The sequence below is a fragment of the Onychomys torridus genome, chromosome 12, assembly GCF_903995425.1.
Source record: "Onychomys torridus chromosome 12, mOncTor1.1, whole genome shotgun sequence".
NCBI classification, from domain to species: Eukaryota; Metazoa; Chordata; class Mammalia; order Rodentia; family Cricetidae; genus Onychomys; species Onychomys torridus.
In genome coordinates this window covers 25,426,796-25,448,457 of record NC_050454.1, presented here as the reverse complement: position 1 = coordinate 25,448,457, position 21,662 = coordinate 25,426,796, and the positions used below count along the sequence as shown (strand labels likewise).

Here is a 21,662-nt window from a genome sequence, read left to right as displayed (position 1 = left end):
AATGGAATGTATTTTTACATTCAATTATTGGCCTTTAAACCACAAGGCCAGAACATCCCATGAATCTGTATTTATTTTTTGCCATGTGTCCGTTTTAGATTACACATAAACAAGCAGCCCCAGTTGCCAGTGGTTGAGATGTGGTCTGTAAGGTACTCTGACCTTTCAAGCACGAAGAGTACAGCTTGTCAGTGAACTAAGGAGTAAGGAAGCATTCGTTAAGTGTTAAAAGCAGTTTGGGATTCTTAAATGCTTAACTGTGGGAAACATACTCTACTGAGTCTTATGGAAACACAGTGTAACTGGAACAATTATTAAAAAGACTGAGGTGAGGCATAGTCATACATGACAGCAATCTCATCACTCAAGGAGCGAAACAAAAGAATGGTGAATCTGAGGCCAGCCTGGGCTACATAGCTTGAGACCCTGTCTCCAGACAATAAGATAAAGAAATGAGTTAGTGTCTTATTTATATGTGCATCGAATGTGAAACACGCCTATTATAGGCACTAGCATAGTGTCTCTTCAGCTGCTAAGAAGGGGTGGTATCACCCCAGTTCTCATGTTTTAGGGGCACTGTAGAACACTTAGGAGAGCATGGTCAGAATCACATTTGCCCTGAGGGTAGGATGAGAAGCCAGAACCAATGGATAAAAGGAAATAGTACCCAAGGAGCCCCAGGCCTGGGGTAGAGAAACAGTCTGAGACCCACACCTTTCCGTGAAGGGCTCTTGGGGACTGGGGGACTCCAGTCACCTCTGAAGTTGCTGGTTAGAGCAAATGGCCTAGCCCTCCTAGGGGCCTGCTTTCTTATCCGGAGTCTCATAAAGGTCCACAGTAGCAACTTCAGTGCAATAGGAAAGACTCCTGGTTCATAAAAAATCCAGCCTAGCATCCATCCACACAACACATAGACACAACTGTTAGGCAAGCTAGTATTTATAGACAGCCTCACTCAGAATGTTCCAACAGAAGAGATTAGAAGGCCTTCGAAGAGAGAGCATCTTCATTACTTCATGTTTCTCTGGTCTGTGATTTCAGTTTTGTGTCTGTCAATCAGAGATGTGTGGTTCAGGGACCCTACCAGCTTCTCCAAACCTCCCTCCCATCCTCGAACCCATGCCGGGCCTGTTTCTAAATTGAAACTGTTTGTGGCTGACTTTTCAATTTTATCTTAAATACCAAGTTTTTAGCATATTCAAAATCCTAGTACCCAAATGAGTAAGAAATAGACTCCTCCGGCTCCTTTGCATTCACATCGGCAGTGACTGAGCAGTGGCACGGCCTTGGGTATGCTGCCAATTTGGCCCTGTTCACAGCTGTCAATCACCAGCTATGTGTGCTCTCTATAGCCCTACCCCCATCCCTTTTCCAAACACCCTCAAGCATAGGCATAGATCCATCCCCAGCCACTCACCATGATGCAGCTCAGACTAGCCTTGACCCTACAAAAGCCACACCCCCTTATCATCCAGGTAAACGGCCTTATGCATGGATACTTGTAAACATGAATGCCAGAAGCTTTGAAGAGCCCTAGGCCCCTGTTATGCGTGACTTTGCCCTTCTAAAGAAAACAGCCATAGGAATGGGTCTGTAAACAGATGGGTTAATGCTGCGAGAGAGATAGTGAAGTATCTCACCCACATCCATCACTAATCCCTCAGCTCCCCGTGTGGTGAGGTTCATGTTTTTCAGACTGCATTCTCTGAGATGAAACAGCCTAAACACAAAACTTCATTCCCCAGTTCCCTGCCTGCCGGGAACACTGACATTTATTTTTGTCTCCAGATTTTAATCTTACATCTGTTGTGAGCAAACAAGGTGTTAGTGTATTCCCTCGAATTAACTGCAGGATCTTTTCCAAGAAATGTTCAAAAGATACACTGACCCTCTCTCTCAACTGTGACTCTGTTTGGAATCTGCTGAGCATGATATTAATTAAAGCAATATTATTCAAGGAAGAGCAAAAACAAACACATAGAACTATGGCCCCTGGTCAGTTACGTTAGGGAAGACTAAGTTAAATGCAATTTAAGATGTAGGTCTCTGTTCTGGGCCAGTGTTTACAAACCAGCCAGCTCTATATTATTAGTGGGAAAAGGGAGGCATTTACTCAGTAAAAATACTAAAATTCAATGAAGTCAACATACAAAGTCTCTTTCCTGCCACATGTTCTAGCCTCCCACTCATAAGCCTAAAATAGATAGTTTTATGTCTCCTTCTATACATTGGGTACACACATACACAACACACACACACACACACACACACACACACACACACACACACACACACGTATGCATACGATTTGATGTTTTACTGTGCTAAAGCTAAAAGCCTTTTGGCCTTGGCTTGTCAGGCAAAGCTAAAACTGAGTTATGCTCCTAATTGCTTTTCCACAGTTTGGGTCCAGAGTTATTCAGTCTGCGCATGTCACATCATGGAAGGTATTTTCTCGTGAATGTGCGCAGGTACTGCACTTGTTTCCACAGCTGCAGGGATGCCACTGTGTGGCTAGCTGGCCACCCAGTCCGTCTCTTACTTAGATTCAAGCAGGCCCTCCCCAGCTGTGTGTCAGCCAACACAGATGCAGGGCGGTTGCGGCTCGTGACTAGATCCCATGCAGTAAGGTTTTGAAGAGGCACTGAAGGAGAGGGTCTGGGTCTCTTTAGCTGTGTTGTTCATCTAGTTGCTCTCTAAAGGGGCCGCCGTCTCTCCCATGTTTCCACCTATAGCTCCGGATCGCTGCTTCCCTTCTCCTCATACACACATCCTCAGAAACTGGTCACTGAATAGGGCACAGAGCGGGGGGCGATCAATAGGTTTGTTGTTCCTGACAATATGAGAGACCCTGCCTATAAATAAATAAATAAATAGATAAATAAATAAATAAGTAAATGCCTTTAAAAATAAATAAAACACTAAGCTTATTCTATGACAGTTTCATCCATGCGTAAGATGTGTTTTGATCACTCCCATACTCACCCTATCTTGTCCTCTACCAATCTCTTTCCCACATTCATGTCTTTCTGGGGTTTTTTTTTTTGACCCACCGAGTTTGACCAGAGTCATCTTTGTGACCGGGGTTTGGGGCTGTCCACTGGAGCCTGGTAGGCTCACCTAGGTGATCTGGATTAATCTTAGACCATTTAAATGTTAGGTAAATATTTTAATGAGGATAATAAATCATGAACTTGAGGTTTTTCCTGTTTCATCGACGGCACTGAAGTACTCAACACTCATCTGTCTTTGCAGACAAACACGAGGCTAAATTAAAAGGCGTGATATACTTTCAAGCCATCGAAGAAGTGTATTATGATCACCTCAAGAATGCCAATAAGGTAAGTATCAATTTCTTCAGTTTCTGCAACTTTTTTCCCCTAGGGCCCTTTGTATTCCAGGCAAATGCTTTACCCTCAGCCCCTTTTCTATTTTTGAGACAGGGTCTCTCTATGTTGCTTGCACTGGCTTTGAACTTGTAATGCTCCTGCCTCAGCCTCCTGAGTTAGCTGGGGTTACAAGCATGTGCAGCTAAGCCTGGATGATGTCTGCCATTTGAATATGTAATTAAGTTAGGTTATTTGAGGATTTTAAGTGCTTTTGAGGTGGTGGTCTCACACCTTGGACATATGTGTTCAGAACACTGCTGTAAGTTAAAACTGAAAATACATCGGGTAAATGATTGTTTTTTAGGGATAAAATCATGATGAAATAAGGAGAGATTCTGGATGCAACAACTTGGGAGATACTGACAAGCCACTCTGCAAGCATTTTTGGAAGGACTACTTATTATACAGTTAGGAAGGTGAATCGTAACTTATTAGGGCCTTTAAATGGCCAGGAATAACCACTATTATTCACTGAACATCTCCTGTCAGCTAGATACCATGCTTTACCAACTAGTTAGTGTGAATCAGTGAGCCCTGCATGAGATTTCTGATAGAGAAGCCAGACAGATGACCTATCCTGAGGAAGGTGGAAGGGGTCGGGGTGGAGGACACTGTAGTGTAGCCTAAAATGCCTTTATAAATTTCAGTCAAGGGCGACTTTTAAAGCAGAAGAACCTTCACAGGCCTTTGCTAAAGTTCAACTTTCCAAGTCTTTCTTTGACGTTCTTTTCTTGTTTGGAATTCCAGAGTCCTAACCCATTACTCACCTTTAGCGTGAAGACACACGACAGAATCTATTACATGGTGGCCCCATCACCAGAGGCCATGCGGATCTGGATGGACGTTATAGTGACTGGTGCGGAAGGATATACTCACTTCCTGTTGTAATGAACTTCACCAACGGTCCACTTCAGGGCAGACTGCAATAGTCTCTTGCAAGAATGAAGCCATATCCAGTCTCAGATGAAAGGCCCAGCAGACCACCCTTTAGCTGGGTGCACTCAGAACTCTTTTCATACCGAGGAGCCTTTTGTAAAAAAGAAAGCAGGGCTCTCAGTGAAAGAACTGGAGCTCCTTTGACAAAACTAAAAAATGAAAAACAAAACACTATTTTTTGATAAAAGCATCATTTAGATTTGCATTTCTCATAAACTCTTTTTATCAGCTGATGTTGGTTACATAAACTACACAGTTTACACAATGTCTGTAAATATGTACTTAGAAATGTGAGATTATTTTAGAACCCAAATCATTGCCATTGGTAATCAACTGCCTTCTTTGCAGGAAGTAGCATTTTATAAAAATAAACAAATAATAAGTTAGAAGGCAATAGACTTTAGACATTTTGCCTTAATTTTTAAATACTACACCAAAAACCAAAGACATGATGTGACTCCTGTTTAAATCAGTGTTACTCTCTAAATAATCTTTAAAATGGTATTTTGATGCCAACTCTGTAGTGTCCCCCACAGAAGCTACTGTGCATATATAGGAAACCACTTTCCTAAAAGAATTAAAAAAAAAAAAAAAAAGGGTTGGGCATTTAGCTCAGTGGTAGAATGCTTGCCCAGCAAGCGCAAGGCCCTGGGTTCAATAACCCCCCCCCCCCAAAAAAAAGCTCCTTGCTTTGCAAAAAGGCCATCTCAGACAACAGAAACCCGCAACATCAGCAGTTTTAATTAAGGAGAATATTTAGTGGGAAGAGCCTGTTCCATTGAAGATTTGTTTATTCCTGGTGCTGACAATAAAAGCAACCAGTGGCCAATTTTCCTCTTGCTTATGGGGCAAAGCTGTTAACTGCACCCTCACATGGCATAGGTATGAAACCATCTCTGTTTCACTGAAAAAAGACAACCAAAATTCTAATTAATGTTCTCCATGCTATATCCTTTTGCATATATCTTTACAAATAGCCTTATTGCTAGAGCTAATTTTTGTTGAATGAAATGACTTCGGGCAAGTCTCTTTTATAATTGTTTTCCAAGTGCCATTTATTTTAGCTTTTGTATTTTGTGTTTTTAAGTATGAACTCTTTACTAAAACATGCCAAATGGATAGATGTAGAAAATAATGACATGACTTATTCATGTCGTATACATGAAATGATTAGAAATGTCCATAAAATTTTGTCAGGCCTGACTGGGTACAATTTGTTTTTAAACTTACAGTGTACTTTTATACCTGTATACATGTTACCAATAATAAGATTGTGCAACTGGATGATGCAAGGTTTTACTTGAATAATAAGGGACAAATATCATGACTGTAGGAGGCATTTTTCATCTGTGATTTTAGCAGCCTTCCCCTTTCAATTCTAGTGAGCTAAAACATTAAAATGCAATTGCTAAGGTTTGGTTGGTTAATGTAAAGATCCAACTTTTCTGTACTGTACTTTCTCCATAAGATTGTAAGGGTGTTCAAATCAATTTGCATGTCTGAACCTTTTAGATATGTGTGTTAAATGTATTGAGTTTGGATTAAAGTGTCGACCTGATTTCACATTTGAAAGTAAACTCTGTCTCTCACTTTGCAATCACCCATTTTTAACATAACAGAGGATGAGTTAATCAGCAAAAGTTAATGATAGAATCCACATAAAGGTTGATATGTGCTGACATTATGATTATAAATTCATAAACTAATTGGAAGCATCTCTGGCCACATGCCTATTACTGAAAAAAATGTGGTAAATGCTGAAAAAAACCTTACATATTATTCTTATCTTTTTGTACTGATTAGTTATTACTTCCCTAAAAGGTATAATGCAAACGTGAAGGAAAGCTCTGAAGTTTTGCTTGGGGACCTCTTTCTTCTGTATGTCAAGGAGAGAAGCTGCCTTTTAAAAAAAAATGCCCTTTACTTTTGTATGCTAATGAAAGGAAGATGACCCCCAAAGCCTTTAGAGTAAACTAACTGTTTTACTTCAAGCTTGTTACTGTCAGGGAAAGTATTTTGACAGTGCCACAAAGCCACTTAGGTTCCTGATTTGCTTTGCTGGTAAGAGTGGATTGAGAAAGTAATCCATGGGCTCCCCCTTTTCTATGTATATACACAATACTTTCTTCTTTAGGATAAGTCACAAGATTTTTAAAGTTCTGCTACATATAAAGTACACGGAGAAATTCAAAACTAAAGTGGAAGAAAGGCATGGGGTTTAACAACATATCAAGGATAAGTTTCTGCTGTTAAGATATAAGAGTGATGTAGAATGCAGTGGACATCATTACCTTTGGGATTCAGTCCTTCAGTGTCTATATCTGTCCAGGTCCTATATCTAAACTGTCCTATATTCGAACTGGCAAAATGGGTCTGTGAAAACTCCAGTTTTGCTCCTGGCCACAGATCCTATCCATGCCTTGACATCTAGGAGGTGGAAAGAAAAGAGCTTTCATTCCGATTCCATGAGATTTGTGATGAGTTTCCTTTTACCATATCCAGGTGGGTACCTGGCTACTTCATGTTTCAATGCGGCCCACAGTCACCAGGAGTTCCTAGAACCTGCAAAGGGAACATACTGCTGATAGGAAATCACAACATGTCCACACGGTTGGGCTTGCCCGGCGGACCGCCTAATTATTTCCAGTTCAAAATAGTCATTTCCAGGTCAACAGGGACTGGGACTCCGTGGCTTTATGTGGTTGCATAAAGCGCGCACACGGCCATATAATCTACAGGCATGCGTGGAGTAGCCACACGAGTTCCTGTACGCATGGGCGGCCCAACCTTTATATAGCTGGTGCCATCTTGCATTATTCCTCTAGTCTCCTCACTCATGTGTGTACTTCACACAGGCCTGTCACATTCTCTATCCTCTTTTAATAAAAACTCTTCTGTGGTCTTGTCGTGTTCGGGATGTGTTCCTCGCAGGGTAAGAGCACCCGCCGCTAAATAACTAACAACCGATATGATCTTTTCCTTCATGTTTTCTCATATGTTCAAGCAAAGATGACTTTAATTACTTAATTTAGGAATGGGACATAAAGAAGTGAAGCAAAACCAAAATGATTCTTAAAAAATATCTATTTCGTCTTTATCAAGCTTCTCCAGTGTGTTCTAATGGATCATGTTCTGAAGACTCCAAAACATGCCTTGGTTTGCTTTTAACTCTAGTACCAATAACTGCTCCCAAATCTCTAAAGGGATCATGTCCAAGTTTTCTTCTGTCATGATAAGAGTCATGACCAAAGGAAACTTAAGGGAGAGAAGAATTTATTTAGCTTACAGGTCAATGTTCACCACTGAGGAATGCCAAGGCAGGAATTCACAACCGAGGCATGAAGCAGAGACCACCAAAGAACATTGCTTTCTAGGTTGCTTCCAGGTTCATATTCTGCAACTCTCTTATACAGCCCAGACCCACCTACCAGGGGACGGTATTGCCCACAGTGGGCTAGGCCCACCTACATCAGTCAGCAATTAAGAAACTGCCCCGTGCCTACAAGTCAATCTGATGGATGTGAGCATTTGTCCGTTAAGATTCCCTCTTCCCAGATGCTCAAAGCTGACAAAACCAACCAAGACAAACAGTAACATGATTTTACCTAAAGTATTGCACTAAGTATAATAACTTCAGAATACACAAGATGAGGCATATACTGATACTTGAGTCCTCCCCGCCCACTCCAGAGATCCTAGTACACAATTCGTTCAATTATTTTTCTATTGCCATTGATTACTCCCCACTTCTTTTTCATCTTTAAAAAAACATGGTGTTGTCATAGTTAATGCATGACCTTATGAACTTGTGTTCTTTATATTTAGGATAGTCAAAAGGGGAGCGGTATTTATGGGTATTGTAATAAACATGACCAGATTGCCTGACAAAAGACTTTAGATTGTCACTAACCTAGCAGCCATGCGTGTTTCCAGTGTCTTCGCTTGTGGCTGCTCATTTGAATTTTTTTCACAGTCTGGTGAGTGGGGAAATGTTTGTTTGGGGGCGAGCAAAGAATGCATGATGCTACTCCAACGATGTGAATTTAAGATTTAGGTCACCTCTTGGAAACCCTTCCCGCATAGGCTGAAACGGGGCCTTGGGGACCTGGTAATGCAAAGAAGCCTAGCAATTTTGTTCACCGGGTCTTTGGCTCCTCCGGGTGATAACATGGTTTCCCTTCTATGAACGTTCAGTTTGACGCTGGCGCCTCGCCGAGATTCCCGCAGCTTACTGTGAAGAAAGCCGGCCAAGGCCGCCCCAATGTCACAAGCCAAACGCCCTTCGGGGAGACAGATGAACTTATCAGCGAAAGTGGCACACCAGACCCCGCCCCGCGCATGCGTCTCCGGACAAGACGCACCTCCCACGTGACGCAGCTTAGCAACCTCCGCCTTCCTGCGGACTGCGCGTGCGTGACTTGGGGACCCGGGACCCGCGCAAGGCTGTAGCTGGCGCGAGGGCAGCTGGGAAGATGGCGGCTCGGGTCCCTTGTCGGAGGTGGGGCTGGGCGGCTGTGTCCTTCGGCCGGCACCGAGGCCGGAGCGCGTCGCTACCTCGGAAGCCCCCGCGGGCATGGTGGCTCCCAGGTCAGTGAGCGGAAGGCGGGGACGCGAGCTGTTTCGAACGCCCGGCGTTCGTTCGTTCGTCCGTCCAGTGCCCGCCGAGAGCCGGCTTGGCGCCGCATTCAAAACTGCTCGGTGGCTCTGGAAGGCCGGGAGAGACTACTCTGTGCCGCGGCCCCGGGCCGTTCTTGGAGGTCCTTGGCAGCGGTTTACACTGCGAATTAAGAAGCTTCTGCGTCCTCTGAATCAAACGCCAAGACCAGACAAGCAAAACAACAAACAAACCCCCCCAAAATTCAGATGTGCATGTGATGTATTTGGTTATTAGCGGCTTCTAGCGTTTTCCATACCGTTAAATCCTTAGTCCTGCCCGTGGTTGACTTAAGGAGACATACAGTATGAGGCATGTTCTTTGTACATGTAGATGCCATCTTTGGACCTAATACCTGATTTTCCTTCTTGAAAGAAGTGTAATTGCTTTACAGTGGAAACTAGAATTTGGATTAATAATACTACATGCATAGAATATATGATTTATATATGTAAGTATAGTGACATTTACCTATACACACACCACTTAGTTATGTAGTTATCCTTGAATGATATCCTTGATGTGCTTTTCGCTCCTTGCCAAAGAGCTGTTAGATAGATGCATGCATAGTGCTTGGAATAGTAATGTCATTATATAAGCTAGCATGGTTAAATTTTGTGAAGTATGTAATCAGTTTAACTTACAGTGCACACAAAAATAGTATTATGTAATCTCAGCAAAGTATAGTATGTCAATTCGTTAACAAAAATAAAGTATTCCTTTACCTCTTTACCAGTGTTCATTCACCATATATGCATCAGACTTTCAGCTAATCCTTATTATATAAAGGTGATTTATAGATTGAATGTTGAGTCTGTTGTTTTATAGCTTACAAACTTAAATTCAGTGGTCACTGCCTAGGATGCAATTCATGTGTTGGGAGGTAGTGTCTGAAAAGGGATCAAAGGATTATTTGAGTGTTTAAGGAAATGGGAAATAAACCTTCGTGTTGACACAGTCTATTGGCCCAACACAAACTGATCCCAAGAGCTCTGTTTTTCCACCAGGTTTTAAATTTAGCATGTATTTTCATACTCTGAAACTTTGAATCTGGTTGACAAGTAAAGGCGATCACTTTTAAAGCTTGTAATTCTTTGTGTTTGGGGAGTGTGTGTGGAGTGCTGGTGTTTGTGAAACAGGGTTTCACTACATAATCTCTGGCTCTTCTACAATTTACTGTACAGAAGAGACTGACCTGGAACTTGTAGTGATCCCATCGTGCCTGTGACTCTTGAGTGCTATGGTTAGTGGGGTGCACCATCACACTACACTCTCTAATCTTTTCGTTTGTTTGTTTTTTTAATAAACTAGACAAATTGAAAATGGGAAAAATTTTAGTAGCACACATGGGAGAGACCCAGGAACTTTCACCAACCACAGACTATTTGATATATTTTTTTTTAAATGAGGGCTAGCACTTGCCACCAAGACTGGCGCCCTAGACCCACAAGGTGGAGGGAGAGAACCATGTCCTAAGTTCCTCATATATGCATAATATGTACATACACACACTAAATAAGTAATTTAAAAAAAAAAAAAACCTTAAAAATAAAATAAAAGATTAATTGGTCCAGAAAGTGACTATTCAAAAGTATTCAAGCCTGTCTTTGGAAGGAAGAAGATGTGATGTTTAAAAAATATTTATGTGAGAAACACTGTAGATAATAAAGAGGTGGTCCAGGTGGCTGCCAGTACCTCTGCCCACTGGCCATCCCTGGACTAGTATCTTTAATGTAGCAGTGAGAGTGACGGTCACTATTTTGTGGTCTCGATAAACAAAACAAAAATATTTATATGGCTTTGATTTTTTTTTAAATGTTGATTTTTATAATAGGGGGAAATTAAAACAATGAACTGGAGTAGCCCTGTAAGAGTTACAATTTGTCCTGTTATATTTAAATAACAACACTATGTGTACCACTTACAAAAAGCCAGCAAACAGAAGTAAGCATAGCAATTACAGAGTTGTATGAGAAGTATTTTTCCAAGAATGATACTTGATCCAGTTGGTAGGAAATCATGGTGGTTTCTTACCTGTTTCTTGATATTTCTGGGGAGGATTGTTCAGTGGTTACCTGGTCAAAAAGAGCTCAGTATTTCTGACATCATTCCTTCCTTGCTCATGATTATTTTACCTCTGCTCCCCAAATCATGGGATTGAAGATGCCTGTGACTTTGCCAGTACCCCTTTGAAACAACTTTTTTAAAGGCAGAGTAAAGGGAAAGACAAAACACGCATGCGCTTCTTTTCCCCACTCATCAGGCCAAAAGTAGAAAACAATGAAATTCCTGAAACACTGTTAAAACAAAGCAGAAAGAAATATCAGGAGAGAGGTGAAGTGGTGTATTCACATCTAAATGTTGCTACTGTTTAGGATAATCACGAGGTGCCAACATGAAGTTATTTCTTGATGAGTCTCTGTCTTTGTTTCGCTGAAATTTCTACCTTGTGTGTTTTGGAAGAGTATGATTGGACCTTGCTCTAAGAAGGTAAAATTTTTGGTATAACTTTGAAACTAAAGATCTCAGGCTTGAAGCCTTTTTTGATTTTCCCATCAAATGCAATGAGTTAAGAAAGTTAAGATTTGAAAATATATGCGATTTTTCCAAAATTAGTTTTCAAACTAAAATTCATGTTTTGTGTGCTTTGTTTAGCTTGCAGACAAAAGGCAACGCTCTCTTTTCTTCAACGACCAGACCTTCCAAGTTTGGCTTATAAGAAGCTAAAAGGCAGAAGCCCAGGAATTATCTTCATCCCTGGCTATCTTTCTGATATGAATGGTATAAAGGCACTGGCAATTGAAGAGTTTTGCAAATCTCTAGGTCACGGCTATATAAGGTAGGAACAATACATTTCAGAGATTGTATTACCGTTTAGCATTGTAATAGAGCCAACTGATGTAGATGTCAGCATTTTAATAGATGAATTTATTTTACTAATGTACAGACTTTGATCTTATAGTTTAGGGTCTTTAAGGTCTTTGTACCATGCTGGCTAGATTGACAAGAAAGGTAACTAGCAACTAAGTTATTTAGATACAGTAGCCTGTGTGGCAAAAACATATAAACTTAGTGGGTTTCTTGTGATCCCTTGTGATTATAGGTTTTCTACTGAAGACATAGGACTTATTTGATCACTGTTTATTACTTTCTAAAGTGGATATTTAGGGCTGAGAGTATAGCTCAGCAGTAGAGCATGTGTTTAGCACAATCCTGGATTCAATCCCTAACACAACTTACACACAAAATATTATTTTTAAAAGTAATATAACATTGTAAGATTGATACTGTATAATTGAAGTTTCTGTTTTCTTTCTCCTTTACTTATATATGAATGTGTGTGAGCATAAACAAGGATAGGTAGTATTTAGTTAAAACTAATTTTATATTTGTTCCTATTTTAATAGAAATTATTTATGTAATAGAAATTGTTAGGTTTATCAAATTTTTTGATATTTTAATTTTAAGAAGGGAATACAGTTTGGTGGGGAAATATTGGTGTAGAATTGAAGAACTAGGGATTGAAGACAGAGTTCTTTCAGTAACTGATGTAACAAGTCAGTAGTACACAGTAGACACAAGTTTGTCATCCAATAAAAGAAGGCTGGACTAAAGATAATGTCTGAGTTCTTTTCCAGCACCAACAACCTGAAAAATTATTCACCTAAATATTAAGAAAAGTTTCACTAATACTCACTCAATAGTTCTAAAAAATACAGCTACATATAAAACTTTTGGGCATTATCTGTTTAATATATTTGCAGAAATTATGTCATTAAGGTGGATTTAGTCGAATTTCTTTTGTCAGACTAGAAAACTTTATTTTCATTCTCAGAACTATTTAAAATCTCTTGACTTAACTTGCTTCGAAGACTGGGGCTGAATAATATATTAGGAATTATAAAACATTGTACTTGCCCTTAAGCAAGGGGTGAAAATACATACAGGCATTATTAGGCAGACGTATTGATCAGAATGTAATTCAGAAGGAGAAATTACATAAGGTGAGAGACACTGAGAAGGGCAATGAATGAACAAGACTTTACAAAGGAACTCTGGAAAAAAATAAAGATGTGGGTAGAAGGGCAGTTCTATCGATGGAGAGAACATGCATAAAGATCAGAAATATTGCTAGTCATTGCTTTTTTTGTCTGAAAAGTGATCTAATAAAGAAGTCAGCATTTTAGGACTGGGGAGATATCTCAGTGAGTAAAGGTCTTTCTCTATAGAGCTAGGGATCTCTGAATCCAGCCCATGTAAAAGAGAGGTGGATGTGGCAGCCCACCTGTAATTGCAGCATTCGGGAGCCAGAGAAAGGGAGTCACCTAAGCAAGCTGGCTAGCCAGACTAGCTGCAACAGTGAACCTCAGGGTCAGTGGGAGACCCTGCCTCAGTGTATAAGGTGGAGAGTGGTCAAGGAAAAAAATGTGTACATGTACCCCTTCACATGGGAACATATTTACACATGCAGCAAAACACACATTAAAAATAGAAATCAGCATTTTACTAGTTCTTGAATTTCATTTGAGACTGAGCTATAGCCAGTTCCAGGCATAATGTAGTTTTCTGCATATTGGATACTATATAAATAAATATGCGTTTATAAACAATAGCCCTTTCATTACAGGTTCTTTAATCAAGTTCTTTTTGTGTAGCATTGTAATAGTGGTGAGTGTAGCAGCCTTCCCAATTGAGTGTGTGTACATGATCATGTGTGAGCATGACTGTGCTATGCATGGGTGCATGCATGTGGAAGCCGGAAACAACCTTAGTTGTGAGTTTTCGGGAGTCATCCACCTTTTGAGAAACAAGGTTTCTCTCATTGGTTTGAAGCTTGTCGAGTAGGCTAGACTAGCTGACCAGAGAGCCCCTGGGATCCACCTGTCTGCCTTTCCAGCACAGGTACTGAATGAGAAAGTTCACCAAATAAAGTGATATGGTTAGGAATGACGAGGAGTTCGATGAGGAATTTTCTACACCGTGGAATAGCATGCAAAAGCTCACAGTTATAAAGGGGGTTGGCCAGGAATTGGGAGTAGTTCAGAATGACTGGGGAGTTTGATAATTTGTGGATATGATAGGACTCCTGTGTTGGTCTCGTTGAGATAGTAACTTGGACCAAGGGTAGCAGTGGAACATGTACTTGGAAGTTAAGCCAGTAGGATTTACTGAAATACCTGTTGAGTGATGTCTTACTGTAGGTTAGGCATTGTAGCAATGAAGAATGTCCTACTTTGCTTTGAAAATAAAAGAAGCAAGCATGGACATATTTCCACATACAAACATTTAGGTATAAATATATATTTCCCTTCTTCCAGGTTTGACTACTCGGGAATTGGAAATTCAGATGGTAACTTAGCAGAATGCACAGTGGGGAAATGGAGAAAGGATGTACTTTCGATACTTGATGATGTAGCTGAAGGACCACAGGTAACTGTTTTTTATTAAGTAGAATGATTTTTGACTCAAGCAATATTTGATTTGTTTCTTTAGGTATGTCAATTGATGATATTTTGTCAATTTTGATAATTTTGATTTTGATGAACCATTTTGATTTAAAATTGTTCTACTTATACTTTCTAATAGCAGTAAGCACTTCTTCATTGAACAAAGTTTGTTCTCATAGTTCTATATTATAGATATCATGGCTTTGCAGAAGTTATATTGAGAGGCAGAGGCAGGTAGATCTCTGAGTTCGAGGCCAGCCTGAATTACAAAGCAACTTCCAGCACAGCTAGGAACAGAGTAGAAAAAAACAAGTTATAATTGAATTTGACTTTGTGTTACATGTTAAAAGTCTAGGAGTCTAGGATCCACATGGCTATAAAAAATGCAAAGTCCATACATTTCTCTTAAAACTAGTGTGAGAATCCTCTTTAAAGCCAAACATGTTCGTTTGTAGATACTGGTCGGATCTAGCTTTGGAGGATGGCTCATGCTGCATGCTGCAGTTGCACGGCCTGAAAAGGTTGTAGCTCTAATTGGTATAGCGACTGCTGCAGATGACCTGGTGACACAGTTCCATGCACTTCCTGTTGAGGTAAGTCACCATGTGCCATGTGGCAACCCCAGTGAATGCTTCCCAACATTCTCCCTATCCTTGTGCACCGACTGCCTCTGATTATAGTGGCCCATCTTGTCTTTGCTGCCCTTTTGTGCAGCCTCTTGTTTTAAGGTTTCCTTTTCTCATGGCTCCTTGTGTACATCCTGCCAACTACATGAGACATGTCAGTGAAGTTATGGAGTTCCCAGGGTTGAGGGGCTCAGCTAAGTCTGGCGTGGGATCTGTGTTCTTATGTCTGTTAACTTTATTCCTCTAGGACAAAACTCTATCAAATCAGCTGTAGATCCACCAGGCATTCAAGGCAGGAATAACTAGACATACCAAGCTCTATCTGTTTACTTCATTTCTCTAGGATGAAAGCCTGTCTCCATAACTGCAGTTCCATCTAGTTCCCTAGCTTATAGCCCTGCTAACGACTAACTCCTATGCTTCCAGACTCATCTTCATCCTCTGTGTCCTCTTTCTTCATCTCTGCTACTCCTGGCACTCAGGAAACTCTATCAGAGATCTGCTTACCCTCCATGGAACCTCTGTTGTCCTTTCTTTTCTCTCGCCATGCTGTTCTGTCCTTCTCTACAGAAAATGCCTGCCCTTTCTTTCCCTGGGCATGTGGTTCCCTGCCTCCTCAGGAATGTTTCATCTCTCACCTTGATATGTAAAAACATCTTTGTTCTTAGTCAAAGTGCTCAGGAGAACCACTAGACCTCCTCAGGGTGAGGGGATGCTCTGAGCTTGATTAGCACAAGAAACAAAGCTATGCATCTCCCTGGCAGGGCAGTTAGTAACTTAGGTTCAGCAGGTCTGGGGAGCTGAACTGTTTACCAATTGATCTGTGCACGCAAGGGTTTTATAGCAGAAGACAGCATGAATATTAAAGGCTGGGTAACACCAAATATTCATGATAAATGGCTTTGCCTTTTGACAGACCCTTGGCCAAAGTTCAGCTTTAATACATACAGCTGAATCTCTATAATATATTCTTGTGGCCCGCAAGAATACTTTATTCTTTCTTTTTTAGCTATAGTTCCTTTATTTCATTTACCTAATGGGATTCCATATCACTGTCTCCTTTTTTATCCTCTTGGTCTCAGTTTCTGGTGTGTGGATAGTACCTGTTCTTACGTCGTGTGAGACTGGATTAAAGAAGTGTGAAACTACCTTTTTTAGCCTAAAAACAGCCTTATATTCTCTAGGCAGCCATTATCAGTTAGTCAGAATTAGCACACAAGAGGTAGAGCTTATTTTTTTCTGGCTCAGTTACTTGGTCAGCATTCTTTTCTACTAATTCATGTCTTACAGCCAAAGAGAAGCAGGATCTTCATCAGTGTTCTTCAGTGATTCATTGTAGAAGGGAAGTTTCTGAACTAACTGGGGAGATAACTTTTCTGAAGCTCTGATGGGATATATGTTTAGGCAGTGTTCTAGTTAGGGTTTCTATCACTGTGATGACATACCATGATCAATAGCAAGCTGAAGGGGAAGGAGTTCATTTGGCTTATACTTCCACATCATAGTCATTGAAGGAGATCAGGACAGGAACTCAGACAGGGCAGGAACCTGGAGGCAGGAGCTGATGCAGAAGCCACGGAGGGGTGCTGCTTACTGACTTGCTCCTCGTGGCTCGTTTAGCCTGCTTTCTTACAGAATCCAGGACCTCCTGCCCAGGGGTGGCAGCACCCACAATGGACTGGGCCTTCCGCCATCAATCACTACAGTCAAGAAAATGTCCTATTGGCTTCTCTACAGCCCCGTCTTACAGAAGCATTTTCTTAATTGAGGTTCCCTTCTGTCAAATGGCTTCAGCTTGTGTCAAGTTGAAATAAAACTATCCAACACAGGCAGTTGAGTTATCTGTAAGCACAGTGGAACGGTAACATCTGTGTCTTTTTGTACATTTGTTTTGTTTCATTGCAATTGTTTGAGTTTTCCTCTCTGTGGAACTAAGTTCCTGGTAGGCCCAAGACATAGAAATTTAAAAAGGAAACAGTGTTTCAAGATGGGTTTCCAGACTTGGTGATCAACCTTGAACTTCATCCTTGGTGATCAACCTTGAACTTCATCCTGAGTCAGAAATGTGCTCAACAAGTTCCTCCCCACAGTAGAGTCTGAGAACCAGTTTTGGAAAGCGTTCAGGAAGAAGTGGGAAGGTAAACAATAAAAATAAAGTGTGAGTCGGGTAGTGGTAATGCATGCCTTTAATCCCAGCACTCAGGAGGCAGAGTCAGGTGGATCTCTGTGAGTTCAAGGCCAGCTTGGTCTAAGAGCGAGATCCAGGGCAGGCACCAAAACAACACAGAGAAACCCTGTCTTGAAAACCACTCCCCGAAAAAAAAGAAAAAAAAGTGTGTAACATCGAATAGTGAGTGTTACTGGCCTTGGGTTCTTCGATCAATGCCATAGAGCAGCTGAGTTTGTCCTTAGTTCATATCGTCTTCTCGCTTCTTAAGACATAGCATTGTTGGAACTGGGGAGATAGGTCAGTTGTTAAAATGCTTGTCATGCGAGCAAGAGGGTCTGAGCTAACCCCAGACCCATGCTTTTTGTTTTGTTTTGCCTTTTAAAGCTGATAGGCTGTGGAAATGGCACAACAGATAAAAACACTTGACAGTGAACCTGACAATCTGAGTTCTGTCCCTGGAACTGACGTGATAGAAAGAAAACCAGCTCATGGGACACACATGCATCCTCACCCTCCCCTACAAACCAAATGTAATTAAAAATAATAATAATAATGGTAAGTATAGTTGTGTACCTTTGTGATCCCAATACTGATATGGCAGACAGGTAGATTCCTGGATCTTCCCGTAGCCTACTGGGTAAATCCCAGGCTAATGAGAGATCCAGCCTTAAAATACAGGGTGGAGACAGGCAAGAGGGCTGAGCTATGAAGGTACTTGTTGCCAAACCTGATAGCCTGAGTGTGATCCCCAGAGCCCATATGGTAGAATGTGAGAACTAACTTCTGACCTCTAAACACAAGTTATGGCATGCACACACACATAAATAAATAATAAATGTTTAAAGTACTTACAAAAACAAGATAGGAGGGCTGGAGAAGTGGCTCAGCAGTGAAGATCATTTGCTCTGTTGTCATGAGAACTGGAGTGAAGATCCCAGCTCCCATGTAATAAGCCAGGTGTTCCCACAGACATCTGCAGGCCCAGTTCCTAAAGGAGAAAACAGGAGGATCACTAAGGCTTGCTGCTAGTCTACAGTGGAGAATGATAGAGGAACACCCCTGCCCCTCTCCTCTGGCCTTCATGTGCATGCATACTGGTGCACACACCCTCAAGTAAGTGTGCATTCAGTCATATAGGCACATACATAAGCAACACACACTGTGGTTCTTGTTTGTGAAAAGTAAACCAACAGTGGGCAGTGTTCCTGAGGTGCACTCTCACATACAAATTTACCTCCTGAGAATCTGATATTTTCTGTCATAGCTAAAATTACAAAGTTGCTATTCCCTGTACTCATCTCTGATGTCTGGGTTTTTTTTTTTGTCTGTTTGTTTATTTGTTGTTTTTCACTCTTTTTTTTTTTTTCAAACACAGCTCCTCAGTGCTTGAGGTTTTCCTATTTCTTCTTTGTGAATCTGAAACTGGCCCTTTGCTTCCTGCCCTTTGTTCTTAGTCTTTCTCTGTCCCACTAGCCAGCTTCAAAATAAACAACATAGAGACTTCTTATTAATTATGAAAGCTTGGCTGATAGCTTAGGCCTGTTTCTAACTAGTTCTTATAACTTATATTAATCCATTTCTATTCATCTACATGTTGCCACATGACTCGTGGCTTTTACCTCTTCTTACATGTCTGTTTCCTCTGCCTCTGCTGGTTATTCCGCCTCTCTCCCAGTGTTGCCTCTGCCCTGAAAACCCTGCCTAGCTATTGGCCATTTAGCTTTTTATTAAACCAATCCGAGTGACATTTCTTCATAGTGTACAAAAAGATTACTCCATAACACCTCTTAACTCACCAATACAGTGCTTTTCTTGATAGAAAATTTTCTCAATTATATTATAGCTTGAAAAGGAGTTCCTTAGACACTTTTTGGCTTATTGTAAATTACAAGATCTATGCACATTCTTTTTGCATGTGTGTAACTACATTGATTGCCCAGTGTGTGGATAAGGTGGACATTAAAAATGAAATGCAAGGTGTCTTAGGTTGGGTTAGTACTGCTGTTCTAAAACTCCATGACCAAAAGCAATTTAGGGAGGAAAGAAAGGGTTGATTGCATGTTACAACTCTCAGGTCACACTCTGTCACAGAGGGAGAAGTCAGGACAGGAACTGAAGCAAAAGCCATGGAGACACACTTCTTACTTGTTTGCTCTCGGTTTGTTCCTCCTGCTTTAGTACTTAGTTCAGGACCATCTGCTTAGGTTTGACACCACCCACAGTGAGCTGGGCCTTCCCACATCAGGCATTAGTCAATAAAAAGCCCTCTAGACTGGCCTGTAGGCATTTTCTCAGTTGAGAGACCCACTTCCCAACTAGCTTTTGTCAAGCTGTCATGAACTGAAGAGCACCAGAGGAAAGCACAGGGACACAGGGAACACTGCCTCCCATTAACCTCTAGCCAAAGTAGAAAGGTCACTCACTCCACCTAGTTAAAAGGGAGGTTTATTTTGTGGGGTAACTTACAAGTGAAGGGATAGGCTACAGGGTCTGGGAAAGGTATAGCGCAGTCTGGCGGTGTTCTCTGGAGAACTCTGCGCGGTTTACCAGTGTCCAGCATCCAGGAACCAAAAGAGCTCCCTCATCCGGATCTTGGGTCTTCAGGGGTCCTCCTTCAGCTCCACCTTGTAGGCGTGACAGTTACCAGAGCCTCAAAGGGGGTGGTATTTCCAGGTCAAAGTTGGAATGGCTACCTACTACAGCTATGCACTTGAAAAACTTTCTTTCCACCTACATTATATAAGTGAGTGATTGTTTTGAAATTTCAAAAACAATTCTAAGATTTGGTTTATATAAACATTGCTGTCTTGGGACCAGTTCCCAGAAATTGCTGTACTTTTCTCCCCTCCCACCTTCCCCTTTAGTTGGGATAAAGGAGAACGTGCTATAAGAACTTATATGATAGGGAAATCTGAGTGATTGCTTGCTGAAATAGTTTCTGTCTTTGGACATTGACTATGATATTTAACTGTAAGCCTTGATACTTTCTTTTGTAAAAGTAGAGTAATTACAGAATTATTACCAGGATCATATGAAATAATATGTATAATGTGCCTTGCATGTAGTGATTAATTTTTGCTTTCTTTTGATGGATTCTCCTTATGTTGCTCTGGCTGGCCTGGAATTTGAACTGGCTGTGTAGACCAGGCTGGCCTCAAACAGACAGATCCACCTACCTTTGCCTGGAGGGTGCTGGGATTAAAGGTGTGCACCCCACCTGGCCCAGTTTTTGGAGATCACTCTTGTTGTTCCTGTGTTGCCTCTGTCCTCACTTGAGGACTGCCTTTCTCAGACTCTTTGAGTCTGCTACTGGGGTTATTTATATTCATGCTTTTATTCTTCCTACTAGGCGCAGAAGGAAATAGAAGTGAAAGGGGATTGGTCCTTACCATCTAAGTACAACAAAGAAGGATTTTACAGCATTCCGTACAGTTTCATTAAAGAAGCAGAACACCATTGCTTGTTACATAGCCCCATTCCTGTGACCTGCCCTGTGCGGTTGCTCCATGGCATGAAGGACGACATAATTCCTTGGCACACGTCTCTTCTGGTTGCTGACCGAATAGTCAGCCCAGATGTAGATGTCATCCTCCGGAAGCACGGTGACCACAGGATGAAGGAAAAAGCAGATATTCAGCTGCTTACTTGCACTATTGATGACTTGATTGACAAGCTTTCAACTATGGTTCACTAGAATCACATTGTGACTGGTATACACATCCAGAAGATTGAAAGAATGGTATTAAATCACAGACCCAGATACATTAGAATTTTTCCTCTCACTCTTATTTTGTAAATAGCTGATAAATATTTATTTAATGATGTCTTTGCACAAATACACAAATTGTGACAATAGTATTAACTGCTGTTTGAAAAATTTTGTCCTTTCTTTTATCTTTGATATTTTTTCCATTAAAATAGTACCTATTTTTTTATTCAAGAGATATTTACCTTTCGTATGCATACTTTAGCTGTGCCAGCTCTTAATTGTCTTCCCGTCTACAATAAAGCTTGAATATTTTGGGTTTTGTTTGGTACCATTATATTGGAAGTTTGTAAAATTCTGATTTTAAAGTGCAATTCACAAAATAGAGGAAGATGTTTATTGCACTAAATTTGAATGATTCTAAAAAATGTCTAAAGCATAATAAAGTTGAAAAAATGAGGATTCCTTGCTATACTTGAAAATAAAATTACTATTCAATTTTTTTAAGGTTAACTTTTATAGTGATGCAAAAGGTATTTCTGAATTTTGAATTGTTGTTTTTATGGGAGTCTTCCAGTTTTTACATTTTTTTACTTTATATATAAAATAATGGGTATTACAATTTCTAACACCTGTCATGTCATTGTACCTCATACACATCCCACTGCTCTGCCTTGTCCCACTTTCTCTGCTTTTCCCACACCTTTCCTCTCCTCAGTCCCCCTTCTGCCTTC

General features: G+C 40.8%; 2 protein-coding genes across 8 annotated transcripts in view; both read left to right on the top strand.

The window, feature by feature from the left end:
• Phldb2 (pleckstrin homology like domain family B member 2) overlaps positions 1–4,924 on the top strand; it is a 102,441-nt gene extending 97,517 nt beyond the window's left edge. For all 6 annotated transcript variants that reach the window (XM_036203789.1, XM_036203792.1, XM_036203793.1 and 3 more), the window contains 2 exons: positions 3,256–3,341; positions 4,137–4,924. In XM_036203789.1, the coding sequence (XP_036059682.1) occupies positions 3,256–3,341; positions 4,137–4,277 (227 nt within the window). In that variant the 3' untranslated portion in view covers positions 4,278–4,924. The remainder of the gene's footprint in view (positions 1–3,255; positions 3,342–4,136) is intronic.
• A 3,785-nt stretch (positions 4,925–8,709) lies between these two features.
• Positions 8,710–21,395, top strand: Abhd10 (abhydrolase domain containing 10, depalmitoylase). 2 transcript variants are annotated; one of them, XM_036204199.1, is made up of 5 exons: positions 8,710–8,912; positions 11,635–11,818; positions 14,298–14,409; positions 14,882–15,019; positions 20,572–21,395. In XM_036204199.1, the coding sequence occupies exons 1-5, from the start codon at positions 8,798–8,800 to the stop codon at positions 20,914–20,916; spliced, it is 894 nt and encodes a 297-aa protein (XP_036060092.1). In that variant the 5' UTR covers positions 8,710–8,797; the 3' UTR covers positions 20,917–21,395. The 2 variants fall into 2 exon arrangements, with proteins under 2 accessions (XP_036060092.1, XP_036060091.1); XM_036204198.1 differs by lacking the exon at positions 8,710–8,912 and adding an exon at positions 8,922–9,430.
• The last annotated feature ends 267 nt before the right edge of the window (positions 21,396–21,662 follow it).

Excerpts from the sequence above, each read along its gene's own strand:
- Abhd10 (XM_036204199.1), top strand. The coding sequence starts at position 8,798 with ATGGCGGCTCGGGTCCCTTGTCGGAGGTGGGGCTGGGCGGCTGTGTCC. Across the intron at positions 8,913-11,634 it reads GCGGGCATGGTGGCTCCCAG|CTTGCAGACAAAAGGCAACG; the intron begins GTCAGTGAGCGG and ends TGCTTTGTTTAG. Across the intron at positions 15,020-20,571 it reads TCCATGCACTTCCTGTTGAG|GCGCAGAAGGAAATAGAAGT; the intron begins GTAAGTCACCAT and ends TCTTCCTACTAG.